The sequence below is a fragment of the Dacryopinax primogenitus genome (assembly GCF_000292625.1).
Source record: "Dacryopinax primogenitus strain DJM-731 SS1 chromosome Unknown DACRYscaffold_5, whole genome shotgun sequence".
In the NCBI taxonomy this organism is placed as follows: Eukaryota; Fungi; Basidiomycota; class Dacrymycetes; order Dacrymycetales; family Dacrymycetaceae; genus Dacryopinax; species Dacryopinax primogenitus.
Window position 1 is genome coordinate 170940 of NW_024467202.1, and position 25458 is coordinate 196397.

Genomic DNA, 25458 nt, shown 5'->3' on the forward strand with positions numbered 1-25458 from the left:
GGGTCATAAACCGGGTTATGAGACCGACGAGATAAACCAACTACACCAAGGAAGCTGAGACATAAAACTGTTCGTGACACTATAACTTGATCTGACTCTCCCCGAGGTGCTGCAAGTTGGTGCTAAGGGATGGCGCAACACAGCAACATGAATGTTCGATCCTGGCAGGGAGCAACTCTTTTCTCTGTTGCGTGGAGACACTGCCACAGAGAATCTCCATGTGCACCCTCCGGAACAAGCACAAGCAAGCCAGCGAGGCTCGCGGCCGCCTCCAGTCCTGCCAATGGCCTGAAGAAAAAGAAGAAACAGAAGAAGGCCGAAGAGGCTAAGGCAGGAAGTGAACAAGCATCCAAAGATGTCGTGACTGATACAACACCAAATCCGGAACCCAAGCCTCTAAAACGGCCCGCCGAAACGATCGTTGACCCCTCCCTCCCTCGACTCTCCAAGAAACCCAAATTCTCTTCCAATCCCCTCACCAACGCATCCCTGACAACGAAGTCCAAACCTCGAAAAAAGCCGGAGCTGGATGAGGAGGAACGCGCGTTTAGGGACTCGAGGGGAAACGAGCCGAGACGGAAGACGGAGGAGGGGTGGAACGTCTATAAGGAGGACGAGCTGGGGATTGGCAAAGAGGGAGGTGGTGGGTACTTTTCTTTTTCGCTGGAGGTTCGATGCTTATTTAGTGCAGATACGCCGCTCTGCCCATTTGACTACGATTGTTGTTTCTAATGACTGGTCTTGAGTTGTTGTATGATTTAGTAATGACACCCCATGCATTAACATATCTAATAAACGATGTATTGTGCAGGATGGGAATATCCAACCAGATGGAGCAAGGTTTACCTCCATCTGAGGAGGTCCGTCGTCGCTGAAGTCAGGATACATATCGTGCCCATACGGTCCCATTCATGGAGATGGCGTATTCGTTTCAGTGTTTCATCAAACCTGGCTACTTCTTACTCAGCGAACAGCAATGGCTCATCATCATCTTCCTCATCCTCTGAGGCGGTGTTCGGATTGGCCATATCGTCAACTTCGCCTGTATCGCCGTCGGGTGGAAGAGGCATGGGGATCGGGATACCGGCAAGCTGCATGACTTGGTGGTAGGCAGCATCGAGGGAGGCACGTGTGGGGTCTTGAAAATAGCGAGTGGCAAATGGCGGGGGGAGGAGGTGTGCGCCGCGTTGATCATGAGTTGGAGCTCCTGCAACGTAGGAACGCAGAGCTTCGCCTCATGAATGGGGAACCGTTGGCGGCACGCGTTCGAGAGTCTGCTGCCCGGGCCTGGACTTGAAAGAACGCTGCCTCAGTTCCTTCAACTTCGATCACCCACCATACCTTAATTTAGAAAGCTCGTACGAGGTCTCGACAACCTCAATTTTCGTCATTTGCGTGAGCTCTGGTCTCACACGTCTGAACAGGGAGGCTGGCCACAGTGGTATTCTGGGTATTGTGCATTCCAGTTTCATGTGGTGCGGAAGATACGTCGGCTCTACCGAAGAATGCTTCTACCGACAACAGCGGCAGTGAGGGCGGAAGACTGTCCTCAATGTGCGGCAATGTAACACGTTCATTGCGATGCTTCCAATATCTGCGGCTTTTCGAGCCCATACTTGGGGCTGCATGGAGGTGCGACCATGAAAGATCCGCTCCGACCGTCGAGCCAGACGAACGAACACGGAAAGTTTTCCGCTTCGCTAGTGTCCGTATCTCGTTCAGTAGCTTACCGCATAAAGGAATTGTTCCAACACCAGCGAACGCGTGATACAGACAAGACTCTGGTCACGCTGAGAAGTCTTGCTATTCTGCCGTACAACTCTGGAACTAGTGTGCCAAGAGCGATCTCGCGCGAACCACGAGTCGTCGCTGAGTGAGAACCGGTTATCAAGTCTATCAGGTGCGTTGGACAAGTTAGCGCGGTGAGTAATGCGTCATGTCCCAGTGTATATGTTGCCTAGACATTCCCGAGTGAATCAATGTCTCACTTCATGATGATATGATATGATGCTCACGATTGAGAAAACAAGACGAGCACTGCCCGACTCTCTGATTTGATTCGACTTGATCAAAACAGATCCGAGAGAACTCATCTCGAGACACTGGGAGTTATCCACAAGCCGCTACCACAGCATTACATCATATCCTATAGCTGACAAGTCTATCAAGAACTGGACATAGATACAAAGCCGGTCGACCTGTCAACGCGCCCGCGGACAAATACGAATGTCAAAGGGCACAGCACTCGGGTCTTGTTCCACAGTGGGAACCCCAACCGCAAGGACAGTCATCCGATCCATCCTTATCAGTCTTCGTACACATACTCGTTCAAGGGTAGGCGGTCCGCTGACTCTTGGGTGTGCGTCACTGGTCTGCCCTGTGTCGGTCGTATGCCGACGACTGTGGGCCGAAGCCGATCGGTTCTTTAAAGAGATCGCCCAGACCCTGGCTGCCCTGGCTTGCACCCTTTCCGCCCGATGCGCACGGGACGGGCGGGTGAGTCCGGGCTTGGGGAGAACTTGCCCGAAATGGACGAACGTGGGAAGGCGTTGGGCCTCGGCCTGGGCTTGGGGGTTGCCGGGCCGAGTAATGTGTGGTTGAGAGGGCCGGAAAACGACCCCCGAGAAGGTCCGGCCTGTGGCTCACGAGTCGAAGGCTGAATATGGTAATGTGGACGGATTGACGATCGGCCCTGGACCCCTGCGTGTGATTGTCTGCCAAGGTGGGGCAGGGTCTGATCGGTTGCAAGTGACTCAGCAGGGTCGGGGAAGCTCTGCTGTACAGAACGAACAGAAGGTGGGGCAAGGTGAATGATGCGCGCGGGCAGTGGTCACCGAGGATACTGATCTGAGTGTGAAAGGAAATGCGTATTCATTTCTGCCTATGTATGGGCACTGCAACAGAATTTGTCTCTAACACTAGTACTAGAGGATTGTAAAGACGAAGAATACAACGTTTCCCAGAAACGGAGGTTGAAAGTACGGGCATTTCTCGGCAGAAATCGAAATATTTAAACTGATACACGTATCTTCAGCGATGATACATAGAATACACGGGACGACAGAAGAGAAAGACACAACAGCCCATTTGGTGACTGTGCTTGGTTGAAAACACTTATGTTGCGATATGTACGTGCTTGAGTCCAGCGAGCGATCCTTGTATGCGTGTTACAGCGTGCCGCGCACAGAAGACACTTGGAACCTGCGTTCTTCGGGCATCTGGGGGAGGTATTCCTTCTTGGTCATGTTCATGCGCGGTGCACCAGGCATTGGCGGGGTGATCGGCTCCCTGGTCGAGCCGCTGGAAGACGAGGAAGTGCGGCGCATGCTGGGGGGACGGCGCATATCGTCGTCCATATCGAGCTCAAGTGGGCGCTTGACAGGGGAAGGGCTGGAAGTGAGCAGCACTGGACGCTGAGTATGATGCTCATGACGAGCATAGGCTACATGCTCGGGGTACCGATGGGTCGGGTACGACGTGGGGATGGGGTACACATGCTGTTGTAGGCTGCGTTCGACGCGCATTGGCGGTAGTTGGGGAGGCGGCCCAGCGGCAGTGGCACCTCGCGGGTACGGGTGGACGTATGTTCCCATACGCGCTTGCATAGCCGAGAGTGCTTCACGAACGTAAGTCGTGGGCAAGTCGCGCTCCTCCTTGGTCAGGTGCATCGTATAGCTGCGAAAGGAGTGGTTTAGACGGTGCACTAAAAGGGCGAAAGGTGACTCACTGTTGGAGAAGGTTGTCCCTCCGCGAGCAGCGACGCTGGCAGTCGGGATAGGGGCAAATATGGTTCTTCTCCCCAGTGTGTACCTTGGAGTGCCTTGTGAGATGGCCTGCACAGAGTTAGATAAGAAGGGTACGGGTGCATATATGCGCACCGGACGTGGAGAAGACCTTCTGGCATTCCTGGCAGCGGTAGATACGCTTCCCCGAGGTAGGCTCGAGAGGATGCATGGACGAGTTCAGGGGGGAGAGAGAAGCAGACGTCGGGGAAACCGAGTCGTCGTGCACGACCGCGTGTGCAGAAGGTGGAGACATGCTTTCTGACATACGACTGCGGATCATCTCGTGCGGGTGTACGTCGACTGGGTTGAGAAGGTCGACACGCCTCCCCGAGGCAGAGTGGATGGAGAAAGACATTGGTCAAGCACAGCAAGGGGGAAGATTGAGGGAGGGAGGATGAGGGGTCATATATGCGGAGAGGGGACCGGCAGATGATGTTATGTTGCCCGAGAGAGCGGAGACACAGGGATGAGGTCGTTTAGAGAAGCCGATGTTCAGGGTCGGAGCGGCACGGGAAAGCACAGCCAGGGATTTGTCGGTGGTTAATGACAGATAATGATATCAGTCGGGGACACACCTCGCCGACGTCGACGTAAAGCGGTGTTGAATGGGAGGATGATATGGAGGGGGTGAGAAAGAAGAGGGAGAGAGAGGGTAGGAGGCGGCTCTACAGAGGGGCTGAATAAGTAGGCTGTGAGCATTGTTAAGGGTCAACAGAGGACAACACACACCTGTCCTCCTCCCGCGGGTTCATTCCCCCTTTCATGGCCCGGCCATAGTACACAAGACCCTGTTCCCTGCAGGGTTCGTGCGCTCTGCGACACATATGGCCAGCCCGGTCTGTACCTCATCTGACTGTTCAGATGTCTGCGCTTCGAACGGGCGAAACAATCTCCCCACTCGGCCCATTCTCCAGGCGCCAAGCCTTTGTGCGTGGGATTACCGTTTCGACCGCCCAGGCGCGCGGCATAATAGGGCCAAGTACCATCCACGCGCCATTCAAATCACGTTGAATGGGAACCGCCGGAAGTGTCAGGCTGACCGCTCGATCTGAATTAGGGATCCCGCCGCATGATCCTGATGCGGTGCAGCCATTTCTCCCCGCCTCCTCGGCGAAGGAGAGAGATCATTTCGCCATTCTAGTAGATGATCATGAACCCGTAGAGCGTGTCATCTTCTACCGCAGGGATGAGAGTTCCTGATTATGTGGTGGTCAGATATTGCTCAACCAGCACAACTCGCTGCGCAGTGCCCCTGCTGCCCTGAGAGAGGAGGTGAAAGGAGGCTGTAGGAAGATGGGTGCGGGTGTATAGGGTCCATGTACTATGGCCAAGAAGGGGAAGAAGAAAGGAGAAGGACCCTTGCTCCGGCCCCCCCTCACCCCTGCGTGCCGAGAAAGGCCAAAGCTGGGTGGGTCCAGAGCTAAAATCTGCCGGTCGTTGAACAGCATGACGCAGCCAGCGTTACGCCCGCTTACTAATCACACCTACCCTTTCCAAAATAACAGACCCTGAAACCTAATCGACATTTGCAATTCGGCCTGAGCCTGCGCACGCACCGGGGAGGGGCTCAGATCTGTGCTGCGTCATCTCGGACTCATTAACCATTTCGGACTAGAAACGACAAAGAGACATTCAATGAACCCAAACTCAAAATTCGGGTCGATCAGCGTTATACCCAAAATGGAACCCACGAAGGGAGCGGCCAAACACGCCGCACCACCCACGTCTCACCGTCACTGATCCGCGCTTCCGGGAGAGAAAGGGAGGGAAGGGTTCAAGTCAGGTCCTATGACACGCTATAGCTCGTTATAGAACAGTCGGGCGGCCGGTGGGAATAGGCGGCCGGACACTCGTGCGTCTCCGATGAGACACGAATGATTGCTAGCGGGGGGCTTCCCTCTTCGGCCCACCCCTACGAACGTAGGTGGGTGCGTGCCGACATCCCGAACCTACGGCAGGGCGGGCTAATTACCTAGTCTGATGATGTTCAATGAGGTGCGAAGGGAACGGGGCCGGCCGCGAGAAGTGAGAGAACAACAGCCTGAAGATGGCAGGATGTGGATGAGGGTGCTAAGGGGCCTTTAGACCCTGAGGGAGCGTGGCCGGTAAACACGAGCAGGAGAAGGATGGGAATGGGCCCCGAGAGGACCCTGCTTCTCTTCCCCTTCTTCCCCCTCGTTGCACAGCCTACCTGCCTCATACTCCCGTGGCATTCAGAGGTGGCCGAACTGCGCTGGTGGATCCCACACACCCTGCCCGGGCCCCATCATTCATTGTTCAATGCACCCGTTCCATGCAAACCCATGGTCGCTGTAATCTACTCATCAGCAATACATGATTGCAGCCGATGACTTGGTCTGCCAGGAACGGACCGTTGCCATGCTGGCTTCCAGCTGACAAAGCATCCATCATCACCCTTAGAAAGTGTCCCTCAGCCCAATTGATTAAAAAGTTACTAGCAAACGGAGGGGAGCGACCGAAGCACTCCGATACACAGTTCACGAAAGCGTAGCATGAGAAACGGACGGATACATCGCCGGCGCTTGGACGGTTCTATAGAATACAATGGCGAGACGACGGAGCATGCGTGCCATGCCGTGACCGAATTCACTGCTGCCAGTGAGTTTCGTTCGGGACGATGATGGACCTTACACGCTCAGGCCATGCTAAGATGAGCCCTGGGCGTTTATATCTGATTAGTAAGACGCAGTCAGCGTGCGCTGTAGTCGCACCTTGCGCTAATGCTCGCCTCGCATGTATGACACCTCGTACCCACGCCGCTGGGGCGGAGGTCCAAACGGCGACATGGTGACGGGCGGTGGTGACGCCGGTGTCTGAGGATTTGAGTTTCCTGCCGGTTTGGGATGCGGCTGCAAGAGCTGGGGATCGATTGGGAACTCCGGGGTGCTCGGGGAATCCGAGTGCGCTGGCGAGGAAGGTGAACCCGGAGAAAGGCGGTCATGCGGGTGCGCATGCATCTCATGGTGATCATACGACGGGGAGCCATGAATCATGAATCCTGGGGGATAGATACCTGGAGGTGGAGGAGGCAGCGGGTGTTGCATGGGCGGTGGCGGCAGATGGGGAGGTGGGGACGGGTACGACTGGGGCCGCTGAGGGGGTGGCTGGACGACCTTCGGCGCCGGGGGAGAGCGTGATGGCGGCGAGGGACGTGCTGGGGGTGGCGGTGCGGATGTACGCTCGATACCTTGCTGCCTGAACATATCTTCAAGTGCTTGCCTTACTTCGGTCGTCGGGTAGGGATGCTCTGACTTAGGCAGGTGCATACGATAGCTACGATGAGTCAGCAATGCCATCCACGCTCTCACGAAGCGAAAAAAATGCTCACTGCTGGAGAAGGTTATCTTGTCTGCTGCAGCTCTTATTGCAATCCGGGAATGGGCAGACATGGTTGCGTTCGCCTGTGTGGACCCGAGTGTGGCGGGACAAGTGACCAGAAGTTGTAAAAGTGCGACTGCACTCTCTGCACCTATACTCTTTCTTTCCCGCACGAGAAGCGCGCTGTGCTGACGTGGGAGTGGACAAGTTCGAAGCTGGGTGAGCGATATCCATTGGGCTGATGTCGACGTCGTTGAGTAGGGAGACCTGTTGTCCGGATGCGGATCGAGTAAGAAATGGGGAAGGCGACATGCACTAGTTGGGTGGTGCCAAGTCAGTGTTACGCAGCAAGCGCGTAATAGTCTATACGGTGAGCTGGATGGGCCCAAGCAAGTAGGATGATGAGGTCGAGGAGGACACAGCAAGGAGGTGGATGGACGCGGGGAAGAAAGGAAGGGAGGGAAAAGGGAGCAGACAGGGGAGGCGCGAATCAGGGTCTTATATCCAGGGACCTCGGGCCAACCACCCCCAAGCAAGGGCCCCCCGCCAGCCGCCCCTTGCGGGTCGCAAGCCGCAGGACCGCGCTCTCCGGGGTATTATTGTCCGCATATCATTCACGTTGCCTTCTTCAATGAGTTGGATCAATGCTTCTCGCTAGATACACCGAGGAATTATAACAAAAAGGCAGGAATCAATGCAGGTGGAGTGGCTAATCAAGGGGAACAACAAGTCACAACACTTCCCTGATTCCCCTTACATACCCACTCCACTCCCTCGTCATGGATGTCCACGGACGAACGGGGGGTTACGGACAAACGCATCCCGCCTTCAAATACCCTCTCTCCTCCCAGACGCCCACAACATTCCCCCCGCTGACAGATCCACGCTGTCCCACCAAATCCCCTCCGATCCAAACAGCTCAAACCAGTGTCATCTGAAAATATACATAATATGGCAAACATGCGGTATAGGATTCATTCCTTCGGGGCCGTACAACGGCCCGCCGAGTATGTGGCCGACCCTACCCATGCAACCCTGCTTGCAACCAGCATCTTGCAACCAAACCATGGCAGTGCCGCGGTTCCCATCTCCCGCACGGGGTAAGCAGCGCCGACTTGAGTCATGCGTCACCACAATAACCGGCTGATGTATGGTGTGGTAAGCTGGTAAACCCGACGGACCCTGAAGGACGTGGCGACCTTGCCGCCAAAGCCAGCGATGGGGTAATCGGGCTGACGTTCGCGGGGCTGTCTTTTGTCATTCGGGGCTGATGTAGGATACACATCCGTCAGACCCATATCAGAATTCGAAATGGGCAGGGCGGTGCATCCCCATCGTGCGTATACAACAACAAAACCGCCGTTTCCCTGGTGGGCTAAACTCCGAGGAGGACCCTTGTGACACATGTCCCCACCGCCGGAACCACCGAACGAGGGTCCGATTTTGAGGGTCTGATCTGTTTTGCCATCAGTTGGTCCTCCACTCTCTGTCGGCGTTAGCATCTTTATAACTTGCAATATTTGACTGTGTAAACATAATTAGTACAAGCTAGCGTCAGCATCAACAGTACAACGACGGCTAGTGTCCACCGAGAGTGTCTCACATACCACACATCATCCGAAGCTGCAACATGAACTCTAACAGAGCCACGCCAGCCTTCGGCCCGCCTCCTCAGCGACGAAGACAAAGAACAATTAAGGACGTGGCCACGTTGGTGATCGGGTAGGGTTCAGTTCTGTTTTCTGTTTTGGGCTTCTTTGGAATTGCTTCGGGGCTTTTGTCGGGACCGAGGTTGAGATACTCCAATGAAGGGGATCGAAGACTAGTTTGGACATCATTTCCCCTCGTCAGGGTCCTCTTGATTGGATTCCACTGACACTGGACTTCGTGAGCAGACGGGACGGTCCTATGTTCCAAACGAGATTCCCTCTTTTTCCGAGATGACAGCGGAACGACGTCCGGGAAGGACGACAGCGTTTTGCCGAATATGGCAGAGATGTCAGAAGCCGGGTTTGCACCACCGCTGCGCACAGTTCTATCAACAGTCGCAAGTAGACATCATATCAAAGTCAATCAACGCAGCACACGCTTTTGCGTCCCCTGTGGACTTGGAACAGAATAGAGATGACCAGAGCTACTGCGGCGACCATCGTACTTGAGTTCATGGCTGCTGGAAACAGAGTCAGGACCCTGCGGCCGGGAAATAAATGTTGACAGTTTATCATTTGCGCAGCCAGGAGGGTCGAAACAGACCATGTGAAGCAGTGCGTTCAATGTATTGTTGTGATATGCCCGAATAGGGCGGTTGTTGAATATGCGTATTCCCGGTTGTCTGCATGTATGCGGGTATAGCGACTTCGCAGAGTTTGAAGGTATGATTGAGAATGTGGCGGGAAGGACACCATTCCTGGGACAGGTCGTCTAGTTAAGAAGCGTCAAAGTACATAGCAAGATTGGCGGTGCATGATTGCCCAGACTTCTTCAGAGGAGCATATATGCGGAGCGTGACAGGGTGGACCGTAGATGTTGAGAACAGTCAGGCCGGGAGCACGCGTAGACAGACAGAGCTGCCCCTGTTAGAAATCATAGTGCAAGAGCTCCTAGGTTGTTTTGCTGTCAATTTCTTGTCATAGTTTGGTGAATAACTGCAAGTCCAAGTAAGATGTCCGTTGTCGTCCAGGAGCAATAAACGGAAGCAACATCTTTCAGTGCAAGTTGTTGCGTTCCTTCATTCCAGTCTGGTCCAACAACGCACAATGCTACGAGCAGCCCTCCGCCGTCCTCTCCTCTCCTCCCACATCCACGTACGCTCAGCAAACACCACCGCCTGCTCCTCCTCGTCCCCCCTCTCATACGTCTACGGTACCCTTCTCCTCGCCGGCGCGGGTGTCTTCGCAGCGTACTATGTCGACTCTCGCGCTGCGGTACACAAGTATGTCGCTATGCCGCTGGTAAGGGCATGCGTGGACGGGGAGACGGCACACAAGTTGGCGGTTAAGATGCTTGCTACGGGGTTGATGCCGAGGGATGTGAAGCAGGATGACGAGCTGCTGGAGTGTGAGGTGTGTATCCTTCAACCACTTACGTCGACAAACTCAGCGTTTGCAGCTGTGGGACCTCCCTCTCTCCAACCCACTCGGGATCGCAGCCGGCCTGGACAAAGATGCCGAAGCAGTAGATGGTACGCTCATTCCGTGCTTGTCCGTTCTCCGCTCACTCGCTTCAGGACTCTACGACCTCGGCTTTGGGTACGTGGAAGTGGGCTCCGTCACCCCCGAGCCTCAACCTGGCAACCCCCAACCGCGATTCTTTCGCCTCCCCGCCGACCGAGCCATCATAAATCGGTACGGGTTCAACAGCGCCGGGCACGCGCTCGTGCTGCTCCGCCTACGGACGCGTCTACGCAACTGGCCCGAGGTGGCGAACCACGCTCAGCGGCAGGGGAGAGTGCTAGCCGTGAACTTGGGGAAGAACAAGAGCTCGAGCCCGGACAGTATCGACGATTACCTTATGGGTGTGAGGGCGTTTGGCTCAGTGGCGGATGTGCTGGTCGTCAATGTTAGCAGTCCTAATACGCCCGGATTGAGGAGCTTGCAAGCCCGGGGGATGCTGGAAGAGCTCCTGTCAGAGGTGGTGAGGGAACGGGATGCACTGCCTTTGATGGGGGAGAAACCGAGGGTGGTGGTGAAGCTTGCGCCGGATCTGACAAAGGCGGAGATTGAGGATGTCGCTGCTGCTGTGAGAGCGACCAAGGTCGATGGGGTCATCATGGGGAATACGACTGTGCAGCGACCGGATGGTCTGAAATCTCGTACGTGTTTATTATACACAAAAGATACACATTCATCAGAAAAACAGCACAAACTCTCGTCCAGGAGACTGGTGGTCTATCCGGCCAACCGCTGAAGCCTATAACGATAGAAGCGTTCAAGACCCTCCGCTCTCTCCTTCCCGCATCCATCCCACTCATCGCCTGCGGCGGCATTTCCTCTGGCGCAGACGCACTCGAGTACGCCAAACTCGGCGCGGCCACTATCCAACTATACACCGCCTTTGGATACGACGGTGTCGGCACACCAAGGGAAATTAAGGACGAACTGACGGAGCTGTTGCGCAAGGAAGGGAAGAGCTGGAGGGAGGTGAGCCGGGAAGCCGTCGCGCAGCTGGCTTGGAAGGACGATGCCGAGTCGGCAATGGAGAGGCTGAAGCAGGAGGCGGAGAACGCACTGGAGAACTTGAAGGAGATCAGCACCCAGATCGCACTGGGCGACGACCTTGCGCCGAATTGGATCGATCCCGTGCTGGAGAACGCCCCTCCACCAACCATCCCTACCCCGGAACCGCCCACCTCGGTACCGGCGAATGAACAGTCGCCCAACGTCGTGGACGTTTTGGTGATCACTCCGGACTCGACAAGCAAGGAGGAGATGGACAATAAGAGTGTAAAATAGACCCAGAGTAATATCTCCAAAATGCAAAACCTTGCACCTCACTCGTTTTCCTCTTTCGTTCGCGGGGTGCCGTCCCAGGCGAGACTACTCGGTCACCCATTGCCGCACTTGTGGTAAACCGCCGAGAGTGGGATGCAGGAGAACAGCAGCGAGCCACGATTGGAGTCGCCGTCGGCGTTTCTCTAGGAATGCTGGGCGATACTTGGCAAAAGTGTTCTTTGGCGGGAACGCGGGTAGGACACCTTTCAGATCCTGATTTGGATTAGACCGACACGGCGGTGCCAAGTTAGACGAATAGGCCTCACTGGGAATGCCTTCTCCAGCTCCTGTTCTAGATTCAGGAAGGCGCTATATCGCTTCAGAACATGTATCGTCGTTCCCTAACTTTGTATAAGTGCCTTCCCAGTACAAAGCCAGCACACTCACCTCCTTCGTCTGGATGGCACAATCGTACACTACGTACGCACCACCCAATGTATCTCCAACAAAAGACCATCCGGGTATGCTGACGTTACGTGTGAAACTGCCCGTGTCTTCTTGGGAGTTGTCGAGCAGGTGTAGGGAGGCGATTGTGGAGCGTGACCGGGTCGAGCGGTTGGAGGATGGTAGTTGAGGGTCAAAGAACTCGTCCTGTGTAACAGCATAAGTTCTTAGTCGGGAACCCCTTGATACAATAGCGAACCTCGCTAGGAAAGTCCTCCCAGAACTGATCTTCCTCTTCGACATCGATTCGTGGATCGACCTGCAACAAGCCGTGCGCGTTGGCAAACGGATGCGTAGGATCGGATGGCGAGCCAGCCTCTGAGTGCTCTTCGGGTATAGGAGATGGTAGGGATATTGCATGGCCGTTGTTGCTAGCCATTTTATTATAATGTACAGTGGAAAAGCGTGAGTGGGCAGTACCCCAACGACTGCGGCACGAAGCGCTAGAATTGAACGTCACGTTCTCACTCACGTGAAAGGAGACATGCTTCCTTTGCTTCACCTTTTTCGCTTTTGAATGGCCAACTTATATACAACGAGCAACTAACCACTCGAAACACTCGTCATCCCATTTCAAAGGGATTAGTCGAAGAGCATCCTGAGGGTCGAGGTTAGGCTACACATACCGCCATGATACTGCAATCGTCTTGTGACTGAACTACTCAACCAATCATTGTCTCACAACGGTATGTCATTATATTACAGCCTGAATGATGCTGGTATAATACAGGAGGCCTATGTGTCCCATGACTTGCGTCATCTCGTGTATGTACTATGAACCAGTGCGAAGAGACTCGAGGGTCTTGCTCCATGCGACCACACGTGGATGTGCTTTAACCTATAACAAAGTTAGGTGTGTTACTGTCGCTTGTATGATGGACTCACCTTGGAGGCGTCAAATCGAAGAACCTGCAGGCCTTCTAAAGAAGTAGCACGAGAAAGCGCAACATATGATTGGCCTGAATGTTGCATGAGCTCATAACTTGAAAGAGGAAAATGAAGGCCTACCCATCTCGAAGGCGCGGCCGAGATCCACCTTAACACGATCAAGAGTTTGCCCTTGTGACTTGTGAATGGACATAGCCCATGCGAGAATAAGAGGTATCTGGCAGCAAGTGGTCAATAAATCATCGAGGTTCTTCTACAGATCGCTTACCTGCGCACGTTGCGCCTGGATTTCCCCGTTGGCTTCGACTTTCCAAGTGTCGGTCTCAACGAGAATCTGGCGGCCAATAGGGGATCCGGGTACTTTGAATTCAACAACGGGAAAGCGGGCGGTCTCGGTCTCTTTGCCAGCAGCTTTTTTGCGTGTCATTGCTTCAGTTTCTGGATCCACTTGACCCCAGAAATCGTAGCCCCGCATGCTCCATTCCACCCGTGTCAGGAATCCAAGCACTCTTCCCATGCTCCCGTTGACCAGCGAGTTGTCGTCGGTCTTGTTCTTGATGAGCATGACTTGCGATCCGACTTTCAAGCTTAAAATGACTGGTGCCAACAGGTTGCCTAACATTTTCTCTCGTTTCGACGCGTCGGTGATCGTACCGGTATCAGATGCGTAGAAAGTTTGAGTTTCACCCGCCAGCGCGTCCATGCGAGTTCGATTCGACCTATCCACGTCGTCACGATGGGGAAAGCTAGAAAAGTCAGCAGTATCACATCAATAATTGTGTGACGTACAGCTCCGTCGGCTCAATGCCGTCCTCATAAAAGATGGGTCGTGAGAGTCCTTTGAACCGTTGAATTGACTTCTGAGAAAGTTGGCCCCGACGCATCTCATTCAACATATCAACGAATTCTATCCGCCACTGAGCTCCTCTGCATGAAGTATTCCTGAATGGACTTACCTTGATCCTTCTGACGGAAGACTTGAGTCAGGTTAAACGTCCGAGATATACATTCACTCCATTTCTCTGCCTCAAACGCAAACCGCGCCTGGCCTTTGGTGACCGGTGGTAACTGAAAGAAATCGCCGGTGACAATGATCTAGGAAGCTGTTTCCATTAAAGGCTTCACACATATGGTAGAGGATCACACCTGAATGCCTCCAAATGGTTTCGGGTTCTTCCTCATAGTGCAAGCAATCTGGGCCAGCTTATCAAACAGATTGCCATCAACCATGGATACTACAGCACGCTTGAGTTCAAATGAAATATGAATGAAGCATATATGCGCACTCTCATCGATGATCAATATTTTCGTCCTGAGCCAGCGCGCGCTCGCTTTCTTATTCTTCCTTATGTTTTTAATCAAGTCCCCAACCGATCCGTCTCCCAATCCGATGCCGGCGAATGAATGCAGGGTGGTGCCCCCAATATTGCAGGCAGCGATGCCAGTCGAAGCAGTGATGGCGAGAGCGTCCCCGTCTTTCTGATGCAGCTTGCGAAGACCCTTAATTATTTCGCGTAATAGAACAGACTTTCCAGTACCTAGTATGCTGTTAGAAGAGAGAAAAAGAGGAAGGAAATACACGTACCAGCAGAACCAGTGAAGAAGACGCTGTGACCCTGAAGCACAAGCTGCAGAATGTGCGACTGCTCGTTACTGAGCAGAATACGCTGCTGCTCTTTCTCAGGCTCCACAGGCTGAACAACTCTCCCGTCAGCCACAGGTACTTTCTTCTTTAGCTTGCCCGGATCCATCTCCCAAGGAAGAACTCGAGGCTTCTTACTGGCTTGTGCTTTCTGCTCGAACGGGTTCTCGCGCTTCAGTACGGCGGGCGGTGGGTTCTGAACGTCTTCACCACGGTGTTGAGAGAGACCCTCCTGAATGAGTGCCATACGCCTTTCGTGTGCGGTGAGCACACGAGCAGGCTTAGGGGGTGACGGGGGCCAATCGTAAGGTTCTTGGCTGGCGGTGATCGCAGTGGTCGCGGATGTCGTTTCCCAGGAGCGGCTGTACGAATTGATACGAGAGATAGGTCGGTTCGCGTTGAGAGGATCAAGAGGGGCCATATTAAATTAGCTCGGTATATGCGGGCACAAGCAGAGGCCAGAAGAAGGAGACAGGCAAGAGAGTGGAAAGAGAGAGAGCACGGGGAGAGAGATTGAAAGGATAGGGCGCCTTTCACGTGAGGTCACGCGTTGCCTCACGTGATTTTCAATATCAAATCTTCTGTACGCGACTGGAAAAAGTAGGGACTTCAACGCTGCATGATACGAACCTTGTTCCCGTGCACGTCCTCATGCTGCAACATAAACTTTGCAATCATCGGCATTTACAAAGATATCTCATTGTAAGATACACGAGCTTCGATACACCTCAACTAGCGAGAAATAACACAACAACGTGCGATCTGCCGTGCTAAGGCTAAACGCACCGTACTCAGTTTATCCAATGCCTCCTTCTCCACCCTCTTCCGTTCTTCAGGGGTAATCTCCTCGCCCTTTGTCAGCATACCGGCCATTGCTTCTAGGTAATCTCCGGGACCCCCATACGCTGAGCCAGTGTGGATCTCCTCTAGACAACGGAGGAGTTCGAGGGAATCGTCGTAGTCAATTAGTATTTCACCCTCTGGTACGCACATCAGTGGTGATCTGGGGCCGGGGAGAACCAACTTACCCTGCAGGAAAGGGAGCGAATCCCATAAAAGGACGCCCCACCAGTTTCTCGGAGCCACACGACTCTTCAGTAACATCACGAGCAACTCAGAAGCTTCTCTCCACTCGCTCTCCGAATAAAGTCTCTGGAAGAGATAATACCGACAGACGAACGTGAGGGGCGCGGCGAAGATCGCATGGTCCGGAGGCATCGGTACTTCGTCCTCGCTACCTTCTAGGAGGAAGTAGTCGGGAAGTTGGCTTGCGCGTCGGAGGAAAGTTACCGCCCCTGAATTCAAGTTAGTCACAATCTAGGCCTTGAAGCATGGGAAAGCCTACCATGACGGACATATTCTTGCAACAGCCGCTCAGCGATCCAACGCAATCTCCGGACATCACGGGCTCTGATAGCGTATGAAACAGCCCATCCGTATCGTCTTTGACGCACAAACGTCTCACTTGCAATCTGTGTTCTTTTGTGAGAAGCCACAATAACACGATGCAGTGCACCCATATGCGTACCTTGCATATATCCTGTAGCTCCGCTTCCAAATTGTTCGCTATGCAATCACGGATGAGCTTTTCCAGTTGGTGGGAGTCGCCGGGAAGGACATAGTCATGCTTCGCGCCAATGGTTACGTCCAAATCCATGTCTCCCTCTGCAGGCGCCGCACGCTGAGCCTCCTCCTCGGCGTCTGGAGGTGCCTTGGCAGATCCCAGACCGAGAGGTATTCTTGTGATGTTGTCTGCGAGCCATATTCGGCCTGCCGGGCCGCTGTGTCGCGCATAGTCGAAGGCGATCTCAAACATAGATGGGTCTGCTAGGAGGTGGTCACAGTAGCCCAAGATGTAGAAAGATCTGATGTTTTGCGATTCTCCGCCTCTGCAGAATAGGTCAGTGACGTGCATATATTTGTTAACGTATTACTCACTCAAGGTAGGCTTCATCGAGGAACTGCATTCTTTGGAACATATCGACCAGATGGGCGACAAGCCAACTGCTTGCCTCAGCCGCTAGGAAGAGAACCTATATTCGAGTTAGACTGGGTACTGGGGGATATGGTTCAGCATAGCGGACCTTTACAGAATCTCCGCCCATCAAAGCTGCCATCAGTGCCTGAGCATTATCCGTCGGATCCAGCGGCATAACTTCCAGAATATGATCGAGCACATTGTTGCTATGCGGCGGTTCAGCTCTCCTGTTCCAAGCAGAGTAAATGTCCCTCACGTCAGGTCAGAGCGCGTCATTGACGGGTCAACCCAGACACCCCAGACACCCGCTGCTTCTACCCAGCCTATGCCACCATCATTCACAAGCGCAAGGATACGCTGCTCCTGTCCATCCATTATCTGGATGCTGGTCAGTTATGACCACTTCACTGGTTAAGTAATAATGCTCACTTCGAAGATTCCACGGATCGCTTGCACCCAATCACCTTTCTCGCTCTTCAACATCCCCTCAAAATTCTTCCTCGTCGTCTTCAGACTCGCGTCCCAGCGGAAACGTGCCTCCTCAAACTGTGATTGATGGTTGAATGCACTAGGTCTAGGGAAAGACTCCAGGAGAGGAATGAGGGATGTGCGGATGACGTTGCTGAGAATCGCGGAGGGATGTTGATCCATGAGTCGCTCGAGGACTGCTTGAGCCATCTCGAAATGGCCTCGAAGCACTAGCCTGGTAGACATCAGAACACCGTATAAAGCGGGCATTGTAGGATGCGGACCGTTGTAAGAAGCTCCAGAAACCATCTAACTTCCACGCGTCCTCTTGTGAGAATTCCTCTACCTCCTCGGTCGTCGGTCTTACATCAATAGTATTCAGCCAATCCAATAGTTCTTCACCAACGATGCCAGTGTTGAATCCGCTCTCGGGAAGGTAGAGAACCTGGACAAGGAAGACGATGGAAGAGATTGCTTGGAGCTCAGGCGAAGGTGATTCCGCATTGTCGATTTGTCGTCGGTATTGCGCCCAGCAGCGACTGTAGTGCGCGACGGATGTTTGGGAGGGGAGACTGACTTGACCATCAGCATTGCTTTCAGAGATTCAAACACAAAACAGCTACCCAATATCGGTTGTAATGGGATTATCGCGCCGTTCTGTGTCCCACAGAAGCTGGGCGGAGGAGAAGACCGGATGGGTGGCGATATACAACTAGGCGCTCTGCTGAGTCTTGCACAATGTTAACCCACCTTAAACGCGCACCTTTCGCATCTCAGCCGTGTAGCCCTCAATATTGACCATCCATACGTTTCCCTCCCGCTTTGATGGTTTTTTGCGTTTCGAAGTCTTGATGCTGTATGAGAATGTCGTCGCTTCACCTCGCGTCCAAACTCACCAAGTCTAGTGTCTTCCGTGTTGTGGCCATTGCCATCGTCGTGCCTCGCGACGATGTAGCCGAGATGAGCCCCAGCTCTTTTGGGAACGCGCCCTTCTTGCCCACCGAGTACTTCACATGCAGATCGTTGGGCATATTGAGCTTCCTGCACCGTCTAGATACTTGAAGCAGTCAAGCAGTCGAGGGGACAATATGCGTTCCGTGGCCACCAAGTCCAGTTGGGCCCTGAACGCGTCCCCAAAAAACAGCGTGTTCAGTGACGTTCCTTGCCGTTGTTGAAACGGCCCGAAAAACGAATACTCATGAGGTAATAATTTGTCATATTATCCCATGATCTGCAAACGCTGAGTACTTCTCCTCCTGACAATCTGGGTGTTCCTATCCAGCGTACAGTGCCAGCATTGAGCGTTTCGGACAAGATTCCGATCGGCCCATCCATTGTGACGGTGGTGGAACCAGGTTTCTCCGGCTGATCCCCCAACTATTTTTGGGATAAGAAACCCCTGTCGGACAGCAAAACAAGTATAGAATAGGACTTGCAGTCCACAAAAGGCATTGTCACGTGGATTAGAGGGCTGGACCAAACGTGCAACGACTCGTACTTATTGATGCGAAATGCTGGCACGAATGCTGTATGATGGAGGTGGCCCGTCTCATGTGAAAACAGCTTGCGCGGCTGACACGCGCCCAGGATTTCATGTCGTTGTTTATGATTTGAAGGAAAGGGTGACCATAATGCTCTTTTATCCGTAATCCCGAGGCAGACTAGCCTGTGGGGGAGGGCGCGCTTTAATGTACCTAATTGTCCGAAGTCTTCCATGCATCGCATCGCATCGCATTCAGTTCCCAGGGGTGCCGCCAATGCCGAGGGGTGAGTGGAGTTGTGGAAATGGTGACGCATGCTGGTAACACGATGCGTAAGTGTGTAATTTATGGTGAGACTAACCGGACTAAGGGAAATAGAAGAAGGATGGAGGTGGTTTGTACCTGAAAAGTTGATCGATGAAATGGGGGAGAGAGGATAACATGAATGAATACATAATTATGTTAGGGTATGTCTTATAAGTAGACATTATGTGCTTACACATTATGAATGACCTTGTATCACGGGACCAATTTAAGTGATTGAGAGCGACGATTGGGCCGTGTGGGTTCTCGCTGCTGCCGTCCCTTTGCTCGCTGGTGCACACGCACGAGCTCCCTGTCACCCACCATCCCTCACCTCCTCTCCTCACCGTCCTCCTCCCCTCTTCCCTATTCACCTCTAATTAGCTGATATCGACGTCGGCTTGGATCCCGCCGCCGAGCAGCGCCATCATCCATAATGTCGGCCAGCACATTGCCCGCGTCGAACATGCCGTCGCCATCGCAGATACAGCGGGAGTACTCCAATCTGCGCGAGATACGCAGACGCTCCGTCTCGACCGAGAAGGGCTCGCTCATGGTCGACCCGGATCTTCCAGAACTCTCCCCCACCAGCACTTCTCCCATCGGGCAACAGGGATACTGGTCCGAACCCACGGTACCCGAGGTCTTTTCCCCCGTGAGTGAAGAGGCAAAGGTTGCAGAAGAGGCAATGGATGATCCGACCAACCTCTTCTGGGTGCCTGCGCATCTTCACCCCGAGCTTGCGCCAGGAGAATTCCGCGCGTTTCTCAAGGCGCATACACGCTCTCTGCCACAGAATGATATCCCCGCCTCTCCGTTGTCACCGTCGACACACTCGCAGACGACCGTCGCAGGCTCTGGACTCGGACGGAAAAAATCCATGCTCTCACGACAGTATCAGCCTAAGGAGAACGATGGCGTCGAGAATGAGCCTGTACCACTACCATCGCGTATGGCGAGCGGTAGACGGAATCGGAACAGCATTTTTCGCGAGAACGATGGGCCACAGTTGACGATCGATGACCTACAAAAGCTCGAGGAGCTTGCGGAGGAAGCGAGTAAGAGTGATGATCCGAGCAAGCTGAGAAGTGTGTTGAGACGTAGTTTGAGTTTGAACGTTGCTCCTGCTTGTGAGTCACTTTCCATCGTTTCTTGGCGCATTTCGCTTGGGGTCCAGACGCGGTCTGAAAACAACCATCATGATCTGTCTCGTTTTTGTACCTACACTCTTCACTCCTGATTTCTCCTGCTTGGCATCATTCTGAATTCATTCTTATAGTCCTCGATACTGTCGATGATATCGCCGAACTCGATGAAGCCGATGCCCCTATTATCGTGCCTCGTCCCGGCCAGACCCTTCGCCGTGCCGCGCGCACCAAGATCCGTAAGGCGAATCTCCCCGGTGATGGGGGCGGGCATCGATTCCCAGCCACGAGGAAGACTCGCAGAACGAGTGCGGGAAGGTCTACTGAGGACGCAACAAGCGAGAGACCGATCAGCTACTCGGACGAGACGGCTATATTTGACAGCTACGGTGCTGCCTCTCCTGATATCTCAGATGAGGGGCATGGCGACTTTGAGTCCAATCCTCCCTCTGAGTTGGACCATGAAGTTCAGGTCATCGCTACTCCCGCACTACCGATTGAAGTCCAACCTCCGACACCGCCCCAGCCACAGGAAGCCAGAGCCCCGGCTCTCGTCCATCCAACGCCTCAACGTCACCTCGCAATACCTTCTCCGATATCTGTCGCCACTCAGCCCGCGCGCACTCCTTCACCCGTCTCGCCCCACCACCCTTCCGCCTCCCCTCCCGAAAGTCCGAAATCGGCTGTGGAACCTACTAGCCCAACCGCGTCCCTCGCGACGAGTCAAGAGACGAGCTCCACCACTATTCATGTACCGTCTACGCCAACTGCGAGCACGTCGACGACTACCCTCGTGCATCCGGCACACGAAAAGCATGAACCACATCCGCATGCTGCTGGTCGTTCAGCACCGGCGGCATCTCCCACAAAACCTGCATTCCACGTTACCCCTCCGACAAAAGAGAAGAAAGGCGGCTTGTTCTCGAAGAAAAAAGACAATCATAAGTTGTCCAAGAGCAAGCAGTCTGACAACGCGTCTGTCAAATCATCTGTCTCGGAACGAGAGAAGGAGAAGGAGAAAGAAGGTTTCTTCGGCTCCCTATTTGGCGGGAAGAAGAAAGCGGAAGAGTCCCCGCATGCTGGCGGGCTCTTTTCCGGTGGAGGCGCGGGGCAGGCAGCCGCTGCGAAACTCTTGGGTGCGTCGAAGAGCGGGAAGGATATGCATAGACCAACGAGTCCGGGCCCTGGTGGATTGAATAACTTTTCCCGATACCCTATACATGTGGAACGTGCGGTTTATCGCTTGAGTCATATCAAGCTGGCCAGCCCGAGGCGGCCACTCTACGAACAGGTGCGTTTTTTCCCCTCCTTTTTAGTTCATATAAGCCAACGACTCTTTTTCCAGGTACTTATCAGCAATCTTATGTTCTGGTATCTTGGTATCATAAACCGGCCTGCGGGTGAAGATCCCCCTCCCAAGAAAGCGAAAGAAGAAAAGGAAGAAGCACCTCCGACACCGGAACATCGTCCGCAAAGTGCCGGCACCCCCGGCAAAGAACCATCTGAACGCGATTCCCTCCTCAAGAGAGGCAACAGTTTTGGAAGACAAAGTTCACCACCTCATCCTATACCCCATAGTCCTCCGCACGCCGCAACCCTTCGCTCCTCATCCCCACCTCCACCAGTCGCCAACCATGCTCCCCCCAAAGCGGCGGGGAGTCTCAACCACAATCAGCGCTCTGCAGAGATGCCGATCCGCTCGCCGCAATACGAGGTCCAACATCGTATGATTGCACAAGGTCAAGCGGCTCCAGGACATGAGGGCATGTCCCGCCCCGGTATGCCAAATGGACAACATCCTGGTCAATCAAGGCAGCCTCAGCCAGGACAACCGGGTGCTCATTCCGGCATGCCAGGAGGCTCAGCTGGTCGACCTCGTACGGGCTCACCGCCTCCCGGAGCGATGAATCCTTTTACGGAATCACATCCCCAATTCGCCCAAGGAGCAGAAAGCCGCCCACCAATGGAAGGTCGTGCCCCTCGGGAAGGCCGGGGAACAACACCCGAAACTCGTGTTCTCTCCCCACGGGGCCCAGAAAGCTTGGGTCGTGGACCGCCTCCCCAAGGGGCAAATCTTCCTAATGGTCAAGCTCCAGCTGGACCGATTCCTCCCGGTGCCCATCCTTCCCTGGTACCACAGAATCCCGGTCAGCCGTATCATCTGCCCAACCGCGTTTCCAGCGGTGGTAATGCGCCGCGACGAACTAGTTCTGCATCTGCAACCCCACCGTCCGACAATGGCCGCCCTGAGCGAGCGCAACCGCCACCTGGCGTCCGTCCAGGTGAGCCTCTGCGTGGTCCTCCAGGTCCCGGCGGTCCTGGCATCCCAATGCCACCTGGACCGCATCGCGGTCCCAGCCCTGGCACTGGTGGCATCCAGCCTGGTCAGATATTCCGCCCTCCACCTGGCCCCGGATTTCCTGGTCCGCCTGGACCTGGCAGACCTCCTGCGATGTCGCCACCCCCCGGTTGGAACCTACCGCCTGGAGCCATGCCTCCTCAACAAGCATGGATGAATGGACCTCAAGCGCGACCCTCGTCCGCACCTATTCCTGGTATCCCCCCCGGTGCCCCTATGCCTGGTGGCCCACCTATGGGTATGCCATTCGGACCTGGAGGGCCTCCACCAGGTGTCCTAACCCCGGGCGCACTCCAGTCAGGAATGATCCAACCGGGAATGGTGTTTCCTGGCGGACCCATGATTCCCCGACCAATGAATCCAAACCAAATACCCCCTGGCATGCGTCCTCCGGGCGCAGCGATGCCGCATCCTCCTCATCCGCACGCACCTCCACAGATGCAGATACCGCGACAAGGTCCTTATCCTCCTCCCATGGACGGTCGAGACGTCATGCGTTCACCTCCTCCAGAAGGCGATCCTCGTCGGTTGCCAGGACGGTCAGTGTCCGCTTCTGGAAACCAACCTGGACCCCGGCAACCACCACCAGGTGGCCGTCCCGACCAACCTTGGGGCCGTCCAGGTACAGAAGAAGACCTGATTGCCATGAATGAGTGGCAGGAGATGCAACGACGTTTCCCGCCTGAGACTGCGGCTCCTGCCAGCCCAAGGCGCTGACCCCCTTTCTCCCCACCTCAGTTGTATAACTAACTACCACAACTTCGCACCCACCTTCATACATTCGCCTTACCCAGGGTCTTTTAGCAACCCTCTTGCTCCGCATATCATGCTTCACGCATTCTTTGTCCCGTTTTTTTTTCCCCCAAGGACTCCTGTCTACTTACCCATTGTCGCTTAAAGCCCTGGATTATCATAGCTATTCTATCCCTTCCTGTTCTCTCTTTCTCCTAAGCTGTCTCGTGCAGTATTTGTGCTTAGCGGACGGTGGCTGTTGGAATGCACGGTGGTGCTCAATGATGATCAGTTGTGCACACCATTTGTCTTCCTCAGGAGATCAAAACGCCCAGGTGCAACACTAAACAATACAAACATGCACCTCAGAATACAGATCGCGCATCAACCCCACACAGAAACCTATATCTCCCCATTGGGCTCAGGATGGGCGTCGGTCGGCATTGGAGTTCCCCTGCCCTCAACCTCATGCTCGGCTTCCCCGTCCTCCATCTCCACCTCTCCCTCCGCATCTACATCTACCTCTCCCTCCGCATCAATCTCAGCCTCGAGCGCCTTTCGTGTCCAGAACTCCGGGTCTTGCACCTCTGCTTGAGCCTCTCTAAAGTCGGCCAACTCAGCCTCCTGCATCGGTGCGTGGCGTAACTGGATCGCGTCCCAACGCGAAGCCTGGTTGTTGTTGTCGTTTCTCTGCGGGAACGTCAGTACATCTGTTTGAGGGAGAATAGAAGGATGGAAGGCATACTCGCACGCGCCGTTTTCGCAACCACATCCGCCTCTCAATATTTTTGTAGTATGCTCCCGGTTTCCTACCAGTCTCGGTCCCATCGTCCAGCACCATCAGCCAGTCGCTGACACATTCCTCCATCACCTTCATCGTCTCGTAGTCCCTAACGAAACGGAATTCGCTCATTTCTTCCTCTGACGCCCCTTCCGGCAACGCAGCAAGCCTGGACTTGTATGCTGCAACGGCGGCGTCGTCCGCTAGCAGATAGTATGCCAACCATGTGTCTTCGTCTTCGACTTTCATCGGTCGTATGATAGCAGAGTCGAGACGCGGGTCGGGTTGCTATGTGCATACATGAGCCCCATTCTTGATAACACGAGGAAAGAACCACGCACCTCGATATCCCTATCTCCTGGCCGCTCTGAGAATCGGTATACGTCCAACTTTGTCGGCCATGTCATCTCGTCCGGTAATATATCCAGTACTTCCACAGCCGTCACACCAGGCTTGTTTGGGTGCTTCAACGTTCCCAGGTCTGCATTTGCAGTGACAGCTGCAAAGCTCTCCTCTACCAGCCTCAGTTGACGATCACGGCTCACGTCCACAGGTTGCTGGGCTGCTCCTTCTCGGGCTGCGTTGGCGACTGCGTTGGATGAGGAGGTGCGGTTCACGGACTCGCGTGATATGTACGTGGTTTGACGCAACCAAGGCACGTTCGGTAGCGCGCTGAGTGTGCCTGAGGTGTTGGCGGATATGTGCTCCAACAGAAACCTGTCGCGTTCGTCCAAAACAGCTTCTTGCGTGGGATTTAATTCTGGCCAACAGCGTCAGTATATGCGCATATACTCGCGAAAGCTCAGTTGCAAGGGTGCAAAAGCTTATGAGCAGACATACGCGGATCTTCCTCTTCTTCTCTCCACAGCAACGGGAACTTGCTCAAGTCCAAAGGCATCCCAAACTCCGAATCTATGACCATCGGGAATGGCCTGGCGTCAAACAAAGTATCTGTGAAGCTGGGCTGAGCATAACGTGCGGGTGTGGTGGGGATGTTGAGCAGTTTCGGAGGACAAGGCGGCTCAGGGAGCGGGTTTTGGTAGCGGACACGGACGATGAGGTCGTTTTTCCTGGAACGGGTTAATATATACCAAAGAGAGTATGTAAAATACGTACGCTCTTCTTGACATGGTGGTTGAGAGGCGAGTTGGAGGGATGAGGACAAGCGCAAAGGACTCTGTGTTGGCACTGAGCACTTGAACCTGAACTTTCCCTTTAGGGCCCTACTCGGAGCTACTCGGAGCTATCTGCGTCCGCTAATTATCCGGCCTACCTACAAAAAACCGACTGACCGTCACCGTCTCTTTTTCTCTTTACCGCCTTCGCAGTCCGCTTGGGATTGCCCTGCTCCCCTGTATCCCTTTTGGGTTGCAATGGGGGGGAGCGGGAACGGAGAGGTGGGAGAGTGATGGGATATAGACAGCCTTGCTGCCCTCGTCGATGGGTTGGGAGAGATTCCATTTATCGTCCCTACACACACACTGATATCATTACATTCAAACCGTGCTTCATTGATAGTAATTAATCAGACTATTCGAATGATAACATACCGATTGGCCTGTTCATATCTTGTGCATTTTACTGTTCTAATTGTGATGATCCAATAATAAAACTATCCAATGA

The 25458-nt window shown here is 54.1% G+C and overlaps 8 protein-coding genes across 8 annotated transcripts; 3 read left to right on the forward strand and 5 right to left on the reverse strand.

Annotated features, from left to right (window-relative positions):
* Nucleotides 1-147: 147 nt before the first annotated feature.
* DACRYDRAFT_105645 (DUF1764-domain-containing protein) lies at nt 148-732 on the forward strand (the record flags this gene model as incomplete). The annotated part of the gene is made up of 2 exons (XM_040768124.1): nt 148-643; nt 692-732. 2 exons carry the CDS (start codon nt 148-150, stop codon nt 730-732), a joined length of 537 nt encoding a protein of 178 aa, XP_040630378.1.
* A 2258-nt stretch (nt 733-2990) lies between these two features.
* On the reverse strand, nt 2991-4158 carry DACRYDRAFT_21064 (uncharacterized protein). The gene is made up of 3 exons (XM_040772214.1): nt 3879-4158; nt 3728-3833; nt 2991-3675 (listed from the first exon to the last, which is right to left on the reverse strand). Exons 1-3 carry the CDS (start codon nt 4036-4038, stop codon nt 3168-3170), a joined length of 774 nt encoding a protein of 257 aa, XP_040630379.1. The 5' UTR covers nt 4039-4158; the 3' UTR covers nt 2991-3167.
* A 2142-nt stretch (nt 4159-6300) lies between these two features.
* DACRYDRAFT_114879 (uncharacterized protein) lies at nt 6301-7572 on the reverse strand. Its single transcript, XM_040769898.1, has 2 exons — nt 7135-7572; nt 6301-7053 (listed from the first exon to the last, which is right to left on the reverse strand). The coding sequence occupies exons 1-2, from the start codon at nt 7193-7195 to the stop codon at nt 6524-6526; spliced, it is 591 nt and encodes a 196-aa protein (XP_040630380.1). The 5' UTR covers nt 7196-7572; the 3' UTR covers nt 6301-6523.
* Nucleotides 7573-8152: 580 nt separating this feature from the next.
* DACRYDRAFT_21065 (uncharacterized protein) lies at nt 8153-8606 on the reverse strand. The gene has a single exon (XM_040772215.1). The coding sequence runs from the start codon at nt 8420-8422 to the stop codon at nt 8252-8254; it is 171 nt and encodes a 56-aa protein (XP_040630381.1). The 5' UTR covers nt 8423-8606; the 3' UTR covers nt 8153-8251.
* A 1264-nt stretch (nt 8607-9870) lies between these two features.
* On the forward strand, nt 9871-12150 carry DACRYDRAFT_21066 (uncharacterized protein). Its single transcript, XM_040772216.1, has 6 exons — nt 9871-10186; nt 10233-10305; nt 10351-10935; nt 10983-11827; nt 11881-11955; nt 12002-12150. The coding sequence occupies exons 1-4, from the start codon at nt 9881-9883 to the stop codon at nt 11573-11575; spliced, it is 1557 nt and encodes a 518-aa protein (XP_040630382.1). The 5' UTR covers nt 9871-9880; the 3' UTR covers nt 11576-11827; nt 11881-11955; nt 12002-12150.
* Nucleotides 12151-15272: 3122 nt separating this feature from the next.
* DACRYDRAFT_114882 (uncharacterized protein) lies at nt 15273-18065 on the reverse strand (the record flags this gene model as incomplete). The annotated part of the gene is made up of 13 exons (XM_040769899.1): nt 15273-15320; nt 15375-15568; nt 15617-15883; nt 15934-16060; nt 16117-16477; nt 16527-16621; nt 16673-16772; nt 16823-16944; nt 16996-17269; nt 17319-17606; nt 17658-17746; nt 17798-17881; nt 17931-18065. 13 exons carry the CDS (start codon nt 18063-18065, stop codon nt 15273-15275), a joined length of 2184 nt encoding a protein of 727 aa, XP_040630383.1.
* Nucleotides 18066-19143: 1078 nt separating this feature from the next.
* Nucleotides 19144-22479, forward strand: DACRYDRAFT_99140 (uncharacterized protein; the record flags this gene model as incomplete). Its single annotated transcript, XM_040777567.1, has 5 exons — nt 19144-19948; nt 20098-21254; nt 21309-22110; nt 22145-22245; nt 22270-22479. Exons 1-5 carry the CDS (start codon nt 19255-19257, stop codon nt 22477-22479), a joined length of 2964 nt encoding a protein of 987 aa, XP_040630384.1. The 5' UTR covers nt 19144-19254.
* Nucleotides 22480-23375: 896 nt separating this feature from the next.
* On the reverse strand, nt 23376-24965 carry DACRYDRAFT_114884 (RNA polymerase II-associated; the record flags this gene model as incomplete). Its single annotated transcript, XM_040769900.1, has 5 exons — nt 23376-23744; nt 23800-24123; nt 24177-24595; nt 24676-24905; nt 24952-24965. 5 exons carry the CDS (start codon nt 24963-24965, stop codon nt 23457-23459), a joined length of 1275 nt encoding a protein of 424 aa, XP_040630385.1. The 3' UTR covers nt 23376-23456.
* Between the last annotated feature and the right edge of the window lie 493 nt (nt 24966-25458).

Excerpts from the sequence above, each read along its gene's own strand:
- DACRYDRAFT_21064 (XM_040772214.1), bottom strand. The coding sequence starts at position 4,038 with ATGTCTCCACCTTCTGCACACGCGGTCGTGCACGACGACTCGGTTTCC. Across the intron at positions 3,834-3,878 it reads GAAGGTCTTCTCCACGTCCG|GCCATCTCACAAGGCACTCC; the intron begins GTGCGCATATAT and ends AACTCTGTGCAG. Across the intron at positions 3,676-3,727 it reads AGGGACAACCTTCTCCAACA|CTATACGATGCACCTGACCA; the intron begins GTGAGTCACCTT and ends CTCCTTTCGCAG.
- DACRYDRAFT_114879 (XM_040769898.1), bottom strand. The coding sequence starts at position 7,195 with ATGTCTGCCCATTCCCGGATTGCAATAAGAGCTGCAGCAGACAAGATA. Across the intron at positions 7,054-7,134 it reads CAAGATAACCTTCTCCAGCA|AGCATCCCTACCCGACGACC; the intron begins GTGAGCATTTTT and ends TGCCTAAGTCAG.
- DACRYDRAFT_21065 (XM_040772215.1), bottom strand. The coding sequence starts at position 8,422 with ATGGGTCTGACGGATGTGTATCCTACATCAGCCCCGAATGACAAAAGA.
- DACRYDRAFT_21066 (XM_040772216.1), top strand. The coding sequence starts at position 9,881 with ATGCTACGAGCAGCCCTCCGCCGTCCTCTCCTCTCCTCCCACATCCAC. Across the intron at positions 10,306-10,350 it reads AGATGCCGAAGCAGTAGATG|GACTCTACGACCTCGGCTTT; the intron begins GTACGCTCATTC and ends CACTCGCTTCAG. Across the intron at positions 10,936-10,982 it reads ACCGGATGGTCTGAAATCTC|CACAAACTCTCGTCCAGGAG; the intron begins GTACGTGTTTAT and ends TCAGAAAAACAG.